The sequence below is a fragment of the Lolium rigidum genome, chromosome 6 (assembly GCF_022539505.1).
Source record: "Lolium rigidum isolate FL_2022 chromosome 6, APGP_CSIRO_Lrig_0.1, whole genome shotgun sequence".
Taxonomy (NCBI): domain Eukaryota; kingdom Viridiplantae; phylum Streptophyta; class Magnoliopsida; order Poales; family Poaceae; genus Lolium; species Lolium rigidum.
This window is the reverse complement of record NC_061513.1, coordinates 169784150-169803147: the sequence shown is the minus strand read 5'-3', so window position 1 is coordinate 169803147 and position 18998 is coordinate 169784150. Positions and strand designations below refer to the sequence as shown.

Here is an 18998-nt window from a genome sequence, read left to right as displayed (position 1 = left end):
AACCTCATGGAACAATAAATATTGTGTGCGGCGAACACATGAAATCTACCCGGAGACCGAAAATCTTGCCTCCAAGCAAGAAATCTCATCTATTTGGGGAACAAAAATATTGCACCTGAGAATGCATCTCGTATACTTGGGAAACAAGAATATTGCATCCGAGTAACACATCTCGTCTCTACCCAGAATACAACAATAATACAGGGAACAACATCATGGGTTGAGGAGAAGAAAACCAATTGTAGCTAGGAACTACTTGGAGGCTGATGACATTGGGACTCCAAGTGCAGAGTGTTGTGTTACAGAATATTTTTTCCACAAGGGTAACTTGAGGGTTTATATCGAACTTTTGGGGAACTGAGCAATGAGCGTTCTCTCCCTATCTTCTTCTAGCAATCCTGCAAAGTAAAATAAAAGCCTAGTGTCCCCAACTCCATCATGTGGTTGTCAAACCCAAGGTTTCGCGTAAGTAAATCAAACACAAGTAATAATAAAACAAGTAAAACTAGATAGAATAAAGTAACTAAGTAAAAAAATTGTAAAAGGGTTGATTGTTTTGGGTGTTTTGGATGCAAATAAGAAAAGTAAATTTTTTTATTTTCGGATTAAAATAATGCAGTAAATAGAAAACAAGATAAAAGAAATATAAATGTGTTTCTTATGATAAAAATTAGACCGGGGTTCATGGGTTCACTTGACTATTCTCTCTTTTAAGTTGTAGCGGACAATAACAGTTCATCAATAAGATATGAAGATGCAAAATAATAATATGTGAAAGATACGTATACATATGAGCATCGTGTCCTAACATAGAGATGATGCAACACATCTCTCTTATCTCCACAAAAAAGGGAAAACTCCATGCAATCTTGTATTAAGAATTAACAGAGCATAGCCATAAGTATTTTGACATGATGTTTGAATATCAAATATGCTACCTTGAACAAACAAGATCATCATTCCTGTCACATGATGAACATATCGCATGCATTCGCTTTATCCCAAATGAGGTAGCAAAAGAAAAAGCAAAACCAAAGGCTAGCCATAGTGCTAATATCATAGCTAGTATCATACACATTGGTCCCACAAAAATGCTGATGTGGCAACTAATTAAGGAGGAGAGAGGAGATTAGAGTAACATAGGTGGATATTGTATCATAGCGCATGTCACGAGAAAAGTTAATGTCAAACAAATCTTGTGCACACTTTTGCATTGAGATTCTAAAAAGTAATAAATATAACATAACTATGATACTACTTCAGGATACTAACCACTATAGAGATAGTACCATACACTAGTATCATATGCATGATACTACAACATGATACTTACCACTATGGCTAGCCTAATAGATCATGAATTTATTGTCACTATCCAATCACTAAAATCAAGCTACTCCATCTAATACACACATCACCCCACACACACTCTTGCATAGATGTTGGATCAGAACAAATACTTAAGAACGGGGTGCATAATATGCATCTATCAATACATCTTGCACATAATATGATCAGATCTCATAGCACAATATCATAAAATAAGGATCCACCACATAGGTATTACAAATATGGCCATAATCATATAGGGCAGCTCATATGGCACTAAGAACTATGAAGAACGTGAGAGAAATAGATCAAGCTGCTGCCACAAACCCGTAGTCCAAAGGTGGACTACCCCCCTTGATCATGGTGATGAAGATGTTGGAGAAGGTGGAGATCACTGTGGCGATGATCTCGGCGGAGTTTCCCCCTCCAATCTTCGCTGCTGCTGCCCCTATTTTTTTGTGTTTGTCTTCTGCGGCGCTCTCCTCCTGAGAACTCTTCGGGGCCATATATATAGTGCTTTTTAGGTCAAAATACGTCGGTGGGCGAAAGAATCAAGTAGATTGGACGATCAACGGTCGAAAGAGGGTTGGTGGCGTGCCCTACATGTTTGGGCGCACCACCTGACCTCTTTTGGGCCTCATGCCCATCCAGGTCTGCTTCCAGATTCAGGGTGCTTCCCCCGATGAAAAAGTGATGGTCCAAAAATCCCAGGTAAATTTGACTCCGTATAGGTCTTTGAAAGTGAAAAACACGCGAAACAGTGAATTCCTGTTTTGCAGAGTTATATACCAAATAAAGGGGATTATTGGTAAATCCTCATAAATCAATGTAAAAGCTGGTATTATCATCATATATGTTGCAAATATGTGAGAATTCAATATGATAAAGGACAAAGTTCATGTATGCATTTTACATGCATGAACATCCCCAAGCTTAAGCTTTGCTCGTCCCGAGCATAAAGATGATAAACCTAACATGAACTTTGGAGTTTATTATATAGCTTCTAAATAATCATGCAAAGTATCACAAGGTTCAATAAATAAAGAATGACAATAAGTAATATGAACTCATGCATAAAGTGACAACTCTTACATTCTACAAAGCATGCATAATAGTAAATAACATTGTAAGAAACATGAATTGTAAGTAGTATGAATCATAAAGCATGCTTAGGAGAATCCTATATAATTTTTGGAAGACTCTCTTTCCTCTTTTTTCTTGAATATTTCTTTTGACTCTGGAACACAAGAAACTAAGTAGGAAATATATGTGCTAAACCTCCAACAAAAATTAAAAAGTAGGGAGAATAAAACAAGGTTTTGAGATATGCAATTCATGTCTACAATAATAATAAGGATGGGGTACCATGCATCTCTTGTATGAAGATATCTATGTGTCATGTGTTCGACCTCTTATGAGTAAATGTTGCCTCATTTTCTTGATTTCTAAGGACTATCCCCAAAGAACATTAGATGTGGCCTTTTTAGCAGGAAAATTACCGGTTCAGGTTACTTCATGTCCTTCCGTTCATGACCTTATAGTTCACTATAAATGGGAAGTTAGCATCTCCAATCGTGTCCCCCAAACGGCGCCTGATTGAGCGTTTAGGGGAAGCCTCCGTTTTGTGCCGCGATTGGGGCTCGTCGCTGCCTAGTCGCGGCTCCCAAACGACCCCTCCCCCTCGAAACATTAAACTAACTATTTTTTGCATTTTCATTTCAATAGAGAGAAGGAATTTGTACGTACAATCGATATTTCCAAAGTAGTGCAACATATTAAAAAAATTAAACATAAAAACTGCAAAAAATATGTTCAAACTAATTTTTGAAGTACTTCTTCGATGGCCCCGACTCGTCATCCTCACGGAGGCGCTTCCTGCTCGTCACCTCTTCCGAAGAGGTAGTGGCGTTCGACGCGTCTAACGATCTTGTGTCCCCCTCCGACGAGTAGTCATTGGTCTATTCTTCGTTGTCAGTGCTCGTCGGCTGCGCCTTCGCCTTCGCCTTCCCCCGGCCTCTTGCCTCATTTTTTGACGTTGCCGCCTGATGTGGGCATTATCCTTCGGGTACCCAACATTAGTCTACCTCCTTTGGCCCAACTAGGGGCCCAAGAAGATTACCCCAAGACCAAGGTGGGCCCATACGTAGGTTCCAATAAAGGAGACATACCAGAGGACGGATTCTTGACGAACAAGGCAAGAAAGACATCGTTAAAGGAAAAACTAGATTAGATTTCACTGTAACCTAGTCAAGTTCGGACAGGACTCTTGGGACCTAGCTTGCTATATAAAGACCAGGGGAGGGCCTGCCAAAGAACAAAACAACAACAGTACGTAGAACCATCGTAACTTAGAGCACAAACCCTAGAATCCTTGCCTCCCGTCGAGTTGACCATAGTAGCCTATCGGCTACCCCATTGTAACCCGATAAATAAGATAATCAAGATTAGACAAGCAGAAAGTAAGGGTTTTACCTCATCGAGGGCCCCGAACCTGGGTAAATCTCTTTCTCCGTTTGTTTGGTATTCGATGTCTCGTGCTAGCCTGCAGAATTCCGTCAACCATAAGCCCTTCATGGTGGGCATTGCCGAGGAGCACCCTCGTCAATTGGCAACGTCTGTGGGAAATCTGCTGGTACATGGCACTTCATCAGCTGCTCCGATCATGTCGGCTACGTCTTCACCGGCATCACCGACATCGTCATCATCATCGGCTCCATCATCGTCATGCTTGGGGAACTTGATTCGTTTCGGGTCCTTCGAGTTTACTCCGCACAACGACACATCGCGTTCGGCCTTCTCAGGCCTGCGCGGCGGGATGGACATGACGTTCGGGAGTGTCCACTTTTGCGTCAACTCTGGGGGCATCCTTCGGCTCCCTGACCCGATTGCCCCTAGCATATCAAGAACTACGACTTCATCGACTGCTGCATCAACTGCTTCATCCCTGATCATAGTTGATTTATCGGCTAAGTCATCGATGTCGACTCCAACATCCTCGCCATCAACATCATCGCACCGAACCACGTCTTCTATGTCCGTCGGATCTGATGATTCTGGATCATCAGATCTAACATCATACTACTACCTCAACTGCGATAGTAGGAACGGGCTAGGCTCGGATGATACACCTTTCGTCTGCAGCGCCAAGTACTCCTCCGACGAAAAAAGTATCGACAACATCACCGTGGCGTCTGCTTCAAAAGCGGCCCATCACCAAGTTTATTCTATCATCAACCCTCATACGGGAGTCGAGCTCTCCGAGGGCGAGCGCACCCCACGCGTCAATCGTGATGAGCGACGCAATGTCGAAGCCAGTGCCATCAATGACGATAGCGCTTATACCATCACCGGGGAAGAGTGGGAGATAGCTCGCAACGCCATAGCCAATAACACTCGGATTCCCATCGGAGCTTCGGCAGGAACCCTCAACGCATATCACGGTATCCTAGAGAAGAATCGGGTTCGGTTAGCAAATGAGCAAGCTGACCACAATCGTCGGCAGGAAGCCATCAATGAAGCGAACGGTGAAGAGGGCTACCTTCACATGGGAGCGCATCTCGCAGCAATCATGGTCAGGGGAGGTTTCAACCATGAATCCCTCGCCTTTCAAAATCCGATGCAAGGGATATAGTGTCGAATCTCTCCAAATCTTTCATGACTATGGACACGGTGGGCATGATCAGGCCCAAGACTGTCGAAGGAGCAACAACCAATCTCGCAGCTTATTTGATCAACAACCAGCCAACATCCAATGATCCGATGTCACAAGCTCATTGGGGCGCTTTGGAAAGTCTTGCGATCCTCGGAGAGAAGATCACCCCTAGAAAAGAGAAAACTACACATCAAGGTAGTGGATCTAAGCATCACTCATCATCAAAACATGCTCGCGACGACATTACACAGAGTAAGATTGACAAAGCTCGTTGTCGATGTGCTGCAAGAGAAGGCTATGACAGCGACGATTCCGAAGAAACTCAAGAGCACGATGGAGAACTCCAAGGTGCCGATTGTCTAAGCCACAAGACTCGGGAAGTGATGCCACCAAAGATATTCAAGCCTACTCCTACTGACGCCGCCAAGTATGAAGGTCACCAAGAGCCGAGGTCTTGGATAGACGATTATTTACAAACTATGATCTTACACAAGGGAAACCAAGTAGCAGCGATGCAATGTATACAACTTTATCTGAAAGATTCGGCACGAGCATGGTTGAGAGGTCTGCCGAAGGGATCCATTAGGTCATTGGAAGACTTATTCGATGCCTTTGTCAAAAATTTCTAGGCCACATACAAGAGGCCCGTCAGAATTGAAGAGTTGCGCCAGTGCCATCAGAAGCCGAAGGAATCAATGCACGCGTACATTGGACATTTCACTAAACTTATGAATGCTACGATTCAATCCTTCAGTGATGGCATCCGACGAGAATCCTACATTGAAGAACTCGGTCGGAAGAAGCCGAAAACTATTACCAAACTCATGGAAATTGCCAATAGTTGGGCCACGTCCGCGCATTGACGACGAAGAAGATGACCAGAAGCACGATTCAGGTTATCGACGTGACCGCCGCAAAAAGAGAAGAGACCATGGGTATGAAACCTTCGGCGACACCAACATTGTAGCTACAGGATACTCGGATCAACGTAACGATCGGTACGGTGATCAGCGCATCGACAGACGTGACGATCGTCGGGATGGTAACCGCAGCGGTTCTGGAGAAAATCGAGGCAACTATAGGGAACGGCCACCACGGGTCCCGAAGTTACTATTTGTTGAGCAGTTAAATGCCCCTTGTTACATACAAGCGTACATCGACCCGAAGGATAACACCAAAAAGTCAAGTCACCTGCTCAGGGATTGCCGACAGTTTCTTGATCTTCAGAAGTTTTATGAGTCGAATAAAGGGCAGGTGCAGCTCCCGAGCCCACCGCCTCCACCTTAGCATCAAGTTCAAAAAGTTCAAACTTGTGCTTCCAATGAAGTTTTTCCTCCACCTCGGGGACAGATGAGTATGATCCACATGACTGGTGTCTTCAGAAGGGAAATGAAAAAGCTTACGCAAGAAATCAATCTTGCGGAAAGCACCATGGCTAACGTCCCATAATTCATCGACTGGTCTGCGCACAGAATCTTGTTCAGTAGAGTTGATCACCCGATGTCAATTCCAAGACCGAGTCATGCAGCTTTGGCAGTCGAAGCACATATCGGTGGGTTCATCATGAGCAAAGTATTCATAGACGGTGGAAGTGGATTGAATCTGATATTCACAAGCACAGTCAAAACAATGGGCACAACAGTCGATATGTTGCAGGAATCTGATACGTGTTTTCATGGTATTGTTCCAACCTTGCCAGCCTACCCTCTCGGCAGGATCTCCTTGAATGTAGTCTTCGGAAAACCTGACAATTTCAGGAGGGAGGGGCTCAAGTTTGAGGTAGTAAATTGGGAATCACAGTACTATGCTATCCTTGGAAGATCAGCTTACACCAAATTCATGGTCGTGCCTCATTATGCGTATTTAAAGTTCTAGATGCCAGGCAACAATGGGACCAATATCACGGTTCACGGAAGGTTTTCTCGTTCAGATAATTGTGACCGAGAGTTCTAGAAGATTGCCGCTAAGTTTAGGATAAAGCAGGAAGTAAAAACTATGGACTTTATTCCCAAACAGTTAGCTCTTGAAAACAAGGAATCTAAGCTCGAAGAAGTAGACAACAGCAAGAAGATGAAGAAACAACTCGATGATCCTGCAACGATAGTGCCAACTACCAAAGTTTCGACAACAGTCGTTAGAGCCTCAGTAGAAGGCACTAACCCTTTGGCACCAATTGCCAACGCCTCAACAGAAACTATCGGCACCACCCAAGAAGCCATCGGCACCTCACCAGACGTCGGCTAAACAAAGGAAGACCCTCCTCTTACTTAAGAAGACGAGCGGTGTTTTATTTTCAATAAAGCTTTTTAAACCATAGCAATTTAGCTTACCTTATCGTTACAGACTTATTAATAAAGTTCAAAGTTTCGTCTATGCAAGCATTCAATTGATTCGGGACACCCGACAAATTTTTCAAGATCTTAGCATACTAACGCGTACTGCGACTTCAGAAAATATTAATACAGTAAGCGAACCCGATAAAAAAGATCGGGAGCCGCCTATACTGTTTGTACTCAAAGATTTTCATCTAAGTCTCAGGAAACATGCGAGTGCTACAATTGATGATAATCAAAGGATCCTTGAAAAATACGATAAAAATACACATCGTTTTTTCGTCAAAGCCTCAGGGATGCTACAAATCAAGAAAGACCCACGCTAGTATATCGAACATAGAGTACTAAGAGCTACGAAGTCGATAATGCGCATAGTTCACTCGATTTACTCGGGGGGCTGCTGCTAACAAAATTCAAAAATACGCTTTCGGTTATAGCAAAGTTGCGATTGCTACGGGTCCCTTGGGCCTGCAACATGACATGATCACTCAAAAAGTTTGCTACCGACACTATACAAATGACAAAGCATCATAATACAGATGCTAAAGAGACTAACACAAAATCTGCAGCTTAGTCAACAAAATATTTCAAAAAAATTGCCGCGGGCATTTGAAGACAATCTTACAAAGCAATGATACGTTTTCAAAAGTGATAAAGTCATCAATTAGAAAGATCTGCTCATCTCATGAGCATTCATACATATATGATGAAAAATTCAAGATTAAGGTGAATAAATTACATCGTACACGCGAATAAACTTGTATCCAAGGTACCCGACAGATTTCATTCGCCCAGCTTTGGTGCATGATGTAAAAATCTTCCAGTGGGCCCCTCCCCCCACAAAAAAAATCCTGAAATTCTTAAAAAATATGCAAGGGCACGCAACGCAAGGCAATGGTGCTTCGTTTCTTGCCGCGGTCGGTGAGTGTCGGTAGGCCCGATGTGTCAGCGAAAGCAGTCAGAAGTAGCGAAAACAACAAAACAGCGGAAGGGTTTTGGTCGCTAGTCGCACCCGCCGCCGTGGTCGCATCGCACCCGCCGCCGTGGTCGCATCGCACGCAAACTTTCGAGTCTCGGGAGAGGCCAAGGAGACGGCGACGGCGACGGCGAGAGCATCCGAGCAAGAGGGGCGGGGAGCATGGGCGCTGGGGAAGGAGAGGCAGCCGGGAGCAAGGACAAGAGCGGCGGCGGCGGCGGCGGCGTCGCCCGGACGTCCCTCGACGGTCTGCGGGACAAGAACGTGATGCAGCTCAAGAAGCTCAACACGGCGCTCTTCCCCGTCCGCTACAACGACAAGTATTACCAGGACGCCATCGCCTCCAAGGATTTCTCCAAGCTCGGTGAGCACGCCCCCTTCCCCATCCGTCTCTTCCAATCTTGTCCGAATCCCTACCTCGCGCCGCCGGGATCAGTTCGCGACCTCATCTGGGTCGTTTCCTGTATTGGGATTGTATCCGCTCGCTTCCACCTATTGGATCTGCGGACAGAAGGCAGGAAACGGTTGATTGCTGCGAGATTGGGGAGGAATAACCATTTGGATTTGGATTTTAGAATGCCCCCCTTAGTTGTATGTATGCATCTAGGTTGCCGGTACATTGATTTCTCTGCTGGGTTCGGCTGATTTCGTGTATGAAAGAATATGTCACTGCTGTTGTCTGATTGCTGTTTTTTTCCTGTCTGTTTGTAGCTTACTACAGCGATATATGTGTTGGGGCAATTGCTTGTCGCCTGGAGAAGAAGGAAGGAGGGGCGGTCTGTGTTTATATCATGACTCTGGGTGTATTGGCGCCCTACCGTGGTCTCGGTCTTGGTGAGATTTGTTTTCCTACCTAAACTTATTTTTTGGTTATATGAAAAGAACACCCTATTGGGGTTTGCTCATGAAGCCTAGAACCTTACAAGTAAGATAATAACTGGGTGCTTATTTTCCTGGTTGCTGACATTGTGGATCAGATAGTAATTGTTGAATAGTTGTATGGCTACTGCATTGCATCATCTGCATTTTATCTTGTACCCTAATTTCAACTCTACCAACAAATGATGATGATCATGCTTATACCAGCATCTTCTATTAAAATCATGTTGGGTGTGTCAAAGATTGTAGATAGTGACTATCTGCCACATCTGCTCATGAAATTAAGGTTTAATACTCTTATCACGTTATATCCTGTAGGACATGGTATGTGTTTTATTGTTGTGTAGATGGTAATACTTACTTCCTCTGGAGAAGGATTTTATTTAAGGAGAAAAGGATTTTAACATGTACCGTTCTATATGCTTGTTCATATGTAATCGTTGCAGCTGTTGATGTCATGCAAGTTCTAAAAGAAAACATTTACATGTATCAGAAATTCAGCACAGGAAAATAGGTTAGAAATAATGGGCTGACACTGATTGTTTTGACAGACAACAGCTGCATTCTACTGCACATATTTATATATTTTTTGGTTCTTGTATTTGCAAGAGTAAAATATATTTGTACAGAAAAATGATAATAAGGATTAAATGAAGCTATTTATCCAAGTTGAAAAAAGTGATTAACTCGTCCTCTTTGCTCTGAACTTGAGCCAGTGAAGTTCCTCCTTAAAGAGCTCCGCACCTATATAAATTAGCCCTAATTCCTTGGAATATGAATGCATTCCTAGTTTTCCAAATAGCCCAAGCTCCCAGCATAATCAACTCCATAAAGAAAGGTTTATTCAGCTGCTGTTTCAGATATGCAATGCATTCCAAAGGAGTTTGATTAGCAGAGATATCCCTATTTGGGCGTAGGTTTTTTCAGCAAGCCTTTGCAAAAGGGCAGTTAAAAAACAGACATTCTCTTGTTTCTAGAACTCCCTCATTGCACATACAAGTGTAATCAGGCATGAAAAAAATTCTTCTTTGCAGCACAGCTCTAGGGTTTAGCCTGTCCTGAAGCAGCAACCAGAAAAAAAGACCTTATGTTTGTGCTGGCAGCATGATTTCCATAACCAACCAAAAGCGGTGGGAATCTGATCAGGATATCTCTCATTTCATAAATAAGAATTGCCTTTGGATACAAAAAAACGTGGGTCCCCATGGATTTGACTAAGAATCTGAACCTTCTCCATCATTTGCATTTGCCACTAGAACACTGAAATCCTGGTATGCAGCAAATGCACCAGCTGACAGAGGCAAGTGAAACAAATCCAACAAAGAGTCTAAGAGAGGTGCTGCACCGAAGAAATTCTATTTTTTTAGCAAATGGTGCCAAATGTGGATAGACCTGCCTTAGATCCTGACTGTGCCAACTATCATGCCATAGGAGCACTGAGGAACCATTATGTAGATAACATGTAGCAAGACTTTTAGAAGTGGGCAAAAGTTTCAGTCTTTCAGACAGTCCCTCCACCAGAATGAGCACTTGCAATTTTTTGCAGGAGGAAGAGCATGTGAGTAATAGTAGTAGTACTCCCAAACCAAATGAAGCCCCGACAATGATGTTACTAGTGTTAACACATCTGCAATAAAATACCTTGTGACTTCAACTACAGTAAGAATAAGGTTAAAGATCGTCGCGCAACAAAAAATTATGGGCTGCCTCTTCATTTTTTTTTTCTGAGCAATGGTCATGCTTGGCTTTGCGACCAACCCCTGCCCTCGTCGGTCATCCTATCCAATTATAGTATGTTAGTATGCACACACACCGCTTCCCGTGACTTGGTGGCACATGGGGTTAGCCTTGCTTAGCTAGTAGTATCTTTGCATAAAATGAGCTATCCATACTTTGTTGTTTGTTGGTAAGTTTCAGAGACCTCTAAATGCTAATATCACACTGTTGGCTGCTAACATGAGAATTTTAGGATTTTACACCATCTAACTTAAAAGAAACTCTGGCCTGATTTCACAACTTCTGCTCCAATATTTTTCGAACAATAGCTGCTTCTCCATGCTTTCTTTTAGCAACCGCTGCCCCGTCAATCGTACTATCCAATGATAGTAAGTTGGGTATGTCCGTCCTCCTAGTGACTAGATAGCACATGTGGTTCACCTAGCAGTTATTCATACTGTGTTGTTTGTTTATATACGTTTCAGAGTCCTCTTAATGCTAGGCTACACCTTTTCCCACACTGCACTGACTGCTAACATGCCTTTTGGCAATAAGATTCCTTTGATGGTAAATGAGTATTTCAGGAGTTTACACAAAACAGTTTTAGAAAGCTCTGGCCACATTGTGGTGCCAAGAAATTTGAGTTTGCTTCAATTGAAAGGTTCATATACACGTTTTAGGACTGTTTGGATGGTTATGTTTGATAAGAAAAAATAGTGTGGCAACTCACTGCAGCATTTTTTGTTTGTTACCCCTTACCCCTACAGCAGCACGGTCTCAAAAGATGAATGCTAGTTGAAAGAATATGAATATGAATTTGTTTTAAACTTCACATGCTTGAAATACACCTATGATGCTTTCGCTTTTTGTATTATTTTTCACGATATCCAAGGAAATGTGAATAGTTTGCTTTTGCCAAGTGGCAACATCACAAGCTGCCTTTTAAGAGTAGAAGTGTACAATCTGTGCTGCGTTATAATTGATTCGTTTTGTTTTGGCAGGAACTAAGCTGCTGAACCATGTTTTCGATCTCTGTGCGAAGCAGAACATCCCGGAGATATACTTGCATGTTCAGACAAACAACGACGATGCAATTGCTTTCTACAAGAAGTTTGGGTTCGAAATAACAGAGACGATATATCAGTACTATAAGAACATCACTCCGCCGGATTGTCACGTTCTTACCAAATTTATTGGTCAGGCTCCTACAAAGAAATGAGCAGCCACCGCCCTGCTCTTGTGACAACTATGATCCTGTTGCATTACGTTTTCATTTTTGTCTGAGTTCTAACATTACTTTGTAAACATGAGTACCCTGGCTGCATGACTGAGACATCAGTTTTACATTGTCTGTGTTCTTTATCCCACCCCGCTCCAGTAACATGCGTGCCTGCCTTAACTACTCTACTGATTTGCTGTGAGCGGTTGACAATTATGAGTTTTTGGCCTTGCATAAACAACATTGGTCTTTCTGCCTGCTCATTCTGGCATGTTTGGGTGTAGCTGAACCAAGATGTTGGAGTACTGCGTTAGTTCAGAAATAGGTTGTAATTCTTGATGGTTCAGTTTTTAGCTAGCGCAAATTTGTGTTTTGTTAGGATATGTTGTTTCAGGCAGATCCTCTAACAAAGTGGGCGAGAGAGACAGGATGTAATCTAATGACGGTGGTGGGGATTTGTGGCGCTGACAATCATTTTGGGACCGGGAAGGAGAAGTGTTTAACAACTTCCAGATGAAATCCGTCATGGATGCCGTGAGGCCCCAAAGACAAAGAGGGCAGCAAATGACATGTTAAGAGGGAGCATCTAACAAATTCCTTCAGAATGAGCTAATTTTTAAGCCTGAACAAATACACACAACAGCTTGGTAACGTAAAAACGTGTGAATCTTCCTCAAAGTCACGATGGATTCCACCACCGGAAGGGACTGGTTTGTGTAATTGTGTTAAAGTGGATGCTGCGATCTTTGCTGCGGAGAGACGGATGGGCTGGGTAGCAGTGGTACGTGATCACACAGGTGCTATGCTAATGGCTTGCAACGAAAGCATTGGTGGCATCATCTCCCCTGAAGTTGCTGAGGCTACGGCTATCAGGCGAGCGCTGACGGTATCAAAAGATCACGGTTTCTTAAACATCATTTTAGTCTCAGATTGCTTATCGATGATTCAGCATATTCTTTTCCGGGAGAGGGATCGGTCTGAAGTGGGAGCCGTTGTAAGTGATATCAAAAAACTTGCTGCTAAGTTCGCCACTTGTTCTTTCAAGCATTACGGCCGTCATATGAATGTTGCGGCACATACTTTAGCTCGGAGTAGTGAGCCAAATTTATGTAATTTCTCTTTTGATGTTATTCCGGATTCTATCCGAGAAGTACTATGTGTTGATGTTGCTTAATCAATAAAGTGCCAACATTCTCTAAAAAAACAGCTTGGCCTAGATAAGTTTATTATCTAGGATACCCGATAGCGGCCTGCCTGGCCGCTATATCTCGGGGAGTCAGGGTCGAAGGGCGATTTAGGATCCCCCTCTCCTTGGTGTTCTATGTTTGGATCTCTGGGCGGAGATAACAGTATGCTCGTACTTCCATGTATAAACTATTGGCGTATGCTACTGCCCTAGCTGTCTCCCCTAAAACCTGTTTTCATCGGGGCATCAGATGGAGCTGAATAGCGGGTGGGCCAGCATTGTGGGTGACGAGAGAGAAAAATCTTCTCCATTTCGCCCCTTTCCCCACCCATGCCCACGCCACCCCTCTCCGCCTCCACCGTTTCCCACTGACGGAATGGTCGGACCGCCTTGCAGAAGAACCCCTGCCCTACCTCGCCATCCACCAGCCCCCGGTTCGCCGTCCTTTATCATCCGCTAACACTCCTGAGCCCCTCTCGTGACCATCTTGCCCGCTAGGTGTTCGGCAATTTGCCTGGACATGGATTCAAACGATGACTGTTGGAGGAAGAGGTCGATGTTGCTGCCATCGACGATGACGAGCATATGAAAATCCACTCTTGTCTCCTAGGCACGTACAGTCGGGATTTGAAGGGGCGGTGTGGAGGTTCGAGGCCGTGGCGGTGCAAGAGCAAGCCGAGCCAGAGGTTGGAGAGCTATTGCATGTTGTACACCGACTACTGATTATCCACCACACGGAGATGTGGTATTTTGCAAGTTGTTTATGAAGATTGTGTTTGCCGTCAATGAGTTCGACGCCAACTTCGTTTGCAAGCAAAACTGTGTTGGCACGATTGGTTTTTCCTTGATAAAAAAATGCACTGCTTATTTGAAGATGCTTGCCTATGGAGCTCATGATGACTATCTGTCCATGGCCGAATCCACTGCTATTGAGTGCATGTACCGGTTTTCCGGGTATGGTGGTCGTGGTTGGAGAATTATACGTGAGAACACCCGCTGCAAAAGACGTTGCCCGGATTATGCCACATAACAAAGCAAGAGGATTTCCAGATGTTTGAAAGCATCGATTGCATGTATTAATCATGAAAAACTTTCTATTTGCTTGGCAAAGAATGTACAAAAGTCACAAATGAGCTTGCAGTGTGGTACTTCAGGCTGTGGCATACCAAGATATGTGAATTTGGCATGATTTCTTTTATATGGCTGGCTAGATGTCACAATGTCAACATGAGTGTGCTGCAGTGCTCAAATTGTTTGCCAAGCTTGTTGAAGGACACGCTCTGGTGACAAATGTATTCGCCAAGCTTGTTGAAGGACATGCTCCTCTGGTGAACTATGTGATCAATTATCACGATTACACCAAGAAATACTACCTAGCGGATGGCATCTACCTAAGATGTTAACATTTGTGAAGAGAATCTCAAGCCCTATCATGGGAAAAGGATCTTGGTTTGTCAGGGGCTTCCATGAAGGATGTTAAGCAGGTATTTGGTGTGCTCTAACAACGTTTTGCTATCGTCCGGTGCCCCCCTCTTACCTAGTCAAAAGATCGGATATGGGAGTTGATAATTGCCTGCATGATCATCCACAAACATAAAACGAATATATGTTAAGCTAATTCTAATATGCTGCCCTGATCTAATAAAACCAAGCTAATATTTCAACAAGCATTCCCACGATACATGCGAATATGTAGTAAAAAGTATAGCTATTTATGATTTATTATTAATCTTAAGTAATGGAACACAAGGTAAACCACAAGGATATTCCAGCCGCGGTAACATACTTTAACCTCGTAACAACAAAAGGACATTTTGCCATTTCTACAATGATTTCAGAGGCTAATGAAGTGGTATGTGTTCGTTCCTGAGTGTCACATGTAAGGTGGGATGTATACCTGGAAAATTACATCAATGAATCGACTCAGACATGGAAAACTGCATTGTCATTTCTGACTATTACAAGCAGAGACACCATTCCCTATACAGTTATCGTGAAGAGATAAAGTTTCAGCAAGACGGCCAATCCCAACTGCAACAAGAAGATTCCTGCTACAATCAGAAACCACCTCTCCCCAGAGTTTAAGATGTGGGCACGGAGATTGACAGCAACGAAGGTAGCAGACATAAACCCAGCGACACCAGCAATAACCCATCTGAATATTTCTATTGGCACAATGGACAGAAGCTGTATCGCAAAAGTAGAAGACAAATGTTAGTCCTGAGTTGAATTAATGCCCCTCATTTTACTTAGTTTATGGCGCATAAGTGTAGGCAGGAGTAAATCACTTAAATGGATTGTTGGTTTGCCTGCTAAAGAAGACATGGAACCAACAACCCTAAATGATATACTACGTCACGGACCGAATCATAAAGGATCAGTGAATAGCAGATAGACAACTTATATACTGCAAACTAAACTGCTACACAAATTGAAATAGAAATAGAAGCCTAAACTCGAAAGGATGAACCATAGCAGAGCAGCTAACAATATTCTAAATAGAATTCAAAGCATATCCGAATTTTAGGATGTTACTTACAGATGCTGGAATGAAGACAAACAGAGAGTATCCATACAGGCACCACAACTGCACGAGCCCAGCAGGTGCTGAGAAGTACTTCAGAATGACATATAACCCAAGGGGAACAAATGTCACATAGCCATAGAATAAGCCAGCAGACCATGTAACCAGGTTAATATCATAGGTCCACTCTTTCTTGTGCCATTTGTGGGACAGGTAGGTGACAAATGTGGCAATGGATGCTGCAACAAAAATCAGGGTGGTGCATGTCCAGAATGGCCCGTACCTATTAAAAACAAGTTATGATGAGAACTAGCAGGTATATAATCAGTGTCTACAGCTCCAAAGTTACTTGATTAGAAGTTCAAATTTGAAACTCTTAATGACCCCATTGATTTGTAAGTAATACACCACTCAGTAAAAGGAATTGTTAAATTAATTATTTGTAGATAAAATCTTGCACAGAATTGACAGGTTAGCTAAAATAAAAATATGGTGAACTGTAATTTAAAAGCAGCACACATGGTCCCTATTATCATCGTGAAATGTTGACATAGGTAATAAAATAGATGGCACATATATATAATTGGAAGTGTCGCAAAGGATACTCTGTACATATCACAAGCTATTTATGATCGTATCTGACATTCTGACTGTTAGCTACAGACACCAAATCTTTGTGAAGCAAGTAATGCCTTTAAGTTGCTGTTATTCGGACTTTGTACTGTTCTTTGAAGGAAAAATAATCCAGACAGATACATTAACATCTGCTTTAGCTGCATACCATGTGTAAGAGTACACATTTTTTGTATCACAATCCAGGTGTATTCTACAGACCATCTTGTCAACTATGCGATAAACTACAATAGATGAAAGAGTCCAGCTAAATTTAACAGAGCACTGAAATAGCTAAAATGAAACCTCAAACTAAGTGTTTGAATATTTGAAGGTGTAGATCACATTGAACATTACAAATTTTGGAACCTATGGCTAAAGGAAAAGAGCGCTAGGAAATACCATGCGATCAATGATTAACTTTCCTTTCGGATTATGAAATGAAAATAACCAGTATTCCACTTACTAAACAAGAAATGTCAATAGCAAACAATGTCTCGCCGTGTACTGAAAATAAACCCTGCCCCCTCGTATAAACAGTGGGCCTAACATCACAAGATCATTTCAAGACCAACGAATAATCTGAACCGCCATTGGCATTGTTCACAGGCATTATTCACCACTATTAAGGATCAGCTGGTTCAAGAGCAATACATCCCACGGATTCGCTTCTAAGCATACGGATCGTAGCACCAAAGAAACAACCTAAGCCAAATGGAAGAGTGGGGAATGGTGTGGAAGCATACAGGTCGGGCTTCTCGGAAGTCTTGTCGGTGAAGGTGCCGCGGAAGGGGAAGACCGACTCCCAGATCCTCTCGACGACGTCGGAGGTGTCGACGTCGAAGTAGGGCTTGTAGGCAGCGACGGAGAACATCCGGAACCAGCCGCCCTGCGCGGCATCGTCCGGGCCCCCACCGCCCCCGCCTCCGCCTCCTCCAGCCTTGGACGAGAAGGTGTCTGCATAGCCGCTAGAGCCAGGTCAGATCCGCGCGGGAGACCCAATGTCAGAGAGCAGGGAGAAGAAGAGGAGGATGAGATCTGATCTCACCGTCGGCGTCGGTGGGCGGGCGGTAGGCGCCGGAGATCTTGCCCCTGGTGTCGGAAGGCGGGAAGGTCTGGAGGTTGGAGTCGGTGAACTTGATGGCCTGCGGATCTGGCCCCGTCGCCGCCTGCCCGGGACGCGAGGAGGTGGTGAGGCGCGAGAAGAGATGGGTGAGCGGTGCGGGGGTTTGGCGGGCGGGTGGGTACTTACCGGGACGGATCCGGAGGCCTTGGGGTCGTCGAGGGCGGAGTAGCCACCGCCGGACATCATCTTGGCCGGCGACGGAGGAGGGAAGCTTCGGGGCGGAGCAAAGCGTCTGGCAGCAAGGTGGGGAGTTCGGCCGGCCGCGTGAAGTGAAAGGAGGGATGGTTTTACTCGGATCTCGTGACGTTGCGGCTGTTAGAGCATGTCTAACAGGCCCCGTATAACCCGCCCACCCCGTAAAATTCCGGCGACATACGGGGCAGGCGCGGTTTGGGCCGTCTAGCAGGCCCCGTATTCGGGCCGCCCCGTTTCGGCGGAATACGGGCCCGGGAAATCGGCCCCGTCGCCCCGTACATATAGTGGGCGCAGGTGCGAGTGAGGGGTTAACCCTCGCTCGCAACCCTAGCTCCGCCGCGCGCCGCTCGCCTCCTCCTCGCTCCGGCGAGCAATTAGCCGCTCTCCCGCCACGCATTCCACCCCAAAAGCTAGGATGGACTCCCGCCGCCGCGGTGAGGTCCTCGCCGGCGAGCGGATCGAAGCGATCCCGCTCGCCGGACACCGTAAGGAAGCGTGGCGGGCGAAGTGCAAACTCTCGGCCGCCGGCGGCCGTCGCGCGGCTCTGCAAGTACGCCGGCGCGCCGTACGTGCCGGACCCGCTCCGCGAGTTCGCCGCGGGTGGGCGGTGGTACAGCGAGGACCCGCCGCTCAGCCGATGAGCGGCGAGGCGTTCGACAAATGGCGCGCGCGGTGGGCGCGCGACCGCGCGGCGTTGGCGGAATGGAGGGCGACCATCGGCAGCAGCGGCGGCCGGCGGAGGAAGCGGAGGCGGCGAGGAGGAAGCGGCGGCGGCGGAAGAGGAGGAAGAGGAGGCGGCCTACCGCCGTGCGGTCGCCTTGTCCGAGGCGGATGCCGCCGAGAAAGCGGCGGCGGAGGCGGAGGAGGAGGCGGCGGCCATCGCCGCCGTCCGGGAGTTCGAGGCGCGGCGGGCGCGGGAGGCCCGGGAGGCGCGGGAGGAGGCGGCGAGGATCGCCTTCATCCCCTACGTCATCCTGGACGAGTAGAGGTAGGTTAAGTAGTATGATCCGTAGTATGATCCGTAGTATATGATCAATATGTGTGTATGCTCCCTACTATGATCAATGAAGATGAACTTCCCGGGGTTTAAATTTTTGAAAATACGGGGCGAAATACGGGGTCTGCTAGACGGCATGGCTCGAAATGGAGCAGTTTTTCGATACGGGGCGAAATTAGAGCCTTATACGGGGCAGCGAAATACGGGGCCTGTTAGACATGCTCTTATGAACCCGCGCCATATCGATATGTAGA

At 45.0% G+C, this 18998-nt stretch overlaps 2 protein-coding genes across 2 annotated transcripts; one reads left to right on the top strand and one right to left on the bottom strand.

The window, feature by feature from the left end:
• The first annotated feature begins 8374 nt into the window (after positions 1-8374).
• LOC124661462 (N-alpha-acetyltransferase 50-like) lies at positions 8375-12229 on the top strand. The gene is made up of 3 exons (XM_047199317.1): positions 8375-8654; positions 9002-9124; positions 11887-12229. The coding sequence occupies exons 1-3, from the start codon at positions 8453-8455 to the stop codon at positions 12102-12104; spliced, it is 543 nt and encodes a 180-aa protein (XP_047055273.1). The 5' UTR covers positions 8375-8452; the 3' UTR covers positions 12105-12229.
• A 2754-nt stretch (positions 12230-14983) lies between these two features.
• LOC124667130 (protein YIPF1 homolog) lies at positions 14984-17811 on the bottom strand. The gene is made up of 5 exons (XM_047204459.1): positions 17679-17811; positions 17475-17595; positions 17173-17383; positions 15830-16097; positions 14984-15477 (listed from the first exon to the last, which is right to left on the bottom strand). Exons 1-5 carry the CDS (start codon positions 17736-17738, stop codon positions 15271-15273), a joined length of 867 nt encoding a protein of 288 aa, XP_047060415.1. The 5' UTR covers positions 17739-17811; the 3' UTR covers positions 14984-15270.
• Between the last annotated feature and the right edge of the window lie 1187 nt (positions 17812-18998).

Coding starts and splice junctions, on each gene's coding strand:
- LOC124667130 (XM_047204459.1), bottom strand. CDS start 17,738: ATGATGTCCGGCGGTGGCTACTCCGCCCTCGACGACCCCAAGGCCTCC. Junction 17,596..17,678: donor AGGCCTCCGGATCCGTCCCG/GTAAGTACCCAC, acceptor CGTCCCGGGCAG/GCGGCGACGGGGCCAGATCC. Junction 16,098..17,172: donor ACTTCCGAGAAGCCCGACCT/GTATGCTTCCAC, acceptor TGTTTTTAATAG/GTACGGGCCATTCTGGACAT.
- LOC124661462 (XM_047199317.1), top strand. CDS start 8,453: ATGGGCGCTGGGGAAGGAGAGGCAGCCGGGAGCAAGGACAAGAGCGGC. Junction 8,655..9,001: donor CAAGGATTTCTCCAAGCTCG/GTGAGCACGCCC, acceptor GTCTGTTTGTAG/CTTACTACAGCGATATATGT. Junction 9,125..11,886: donor CTACCGTGGTCTCGGTCTTG/GTGAGATTTGTT, acceptor TTGTTTTGGCAG/GAACTAAGCTGCTGAACCAT.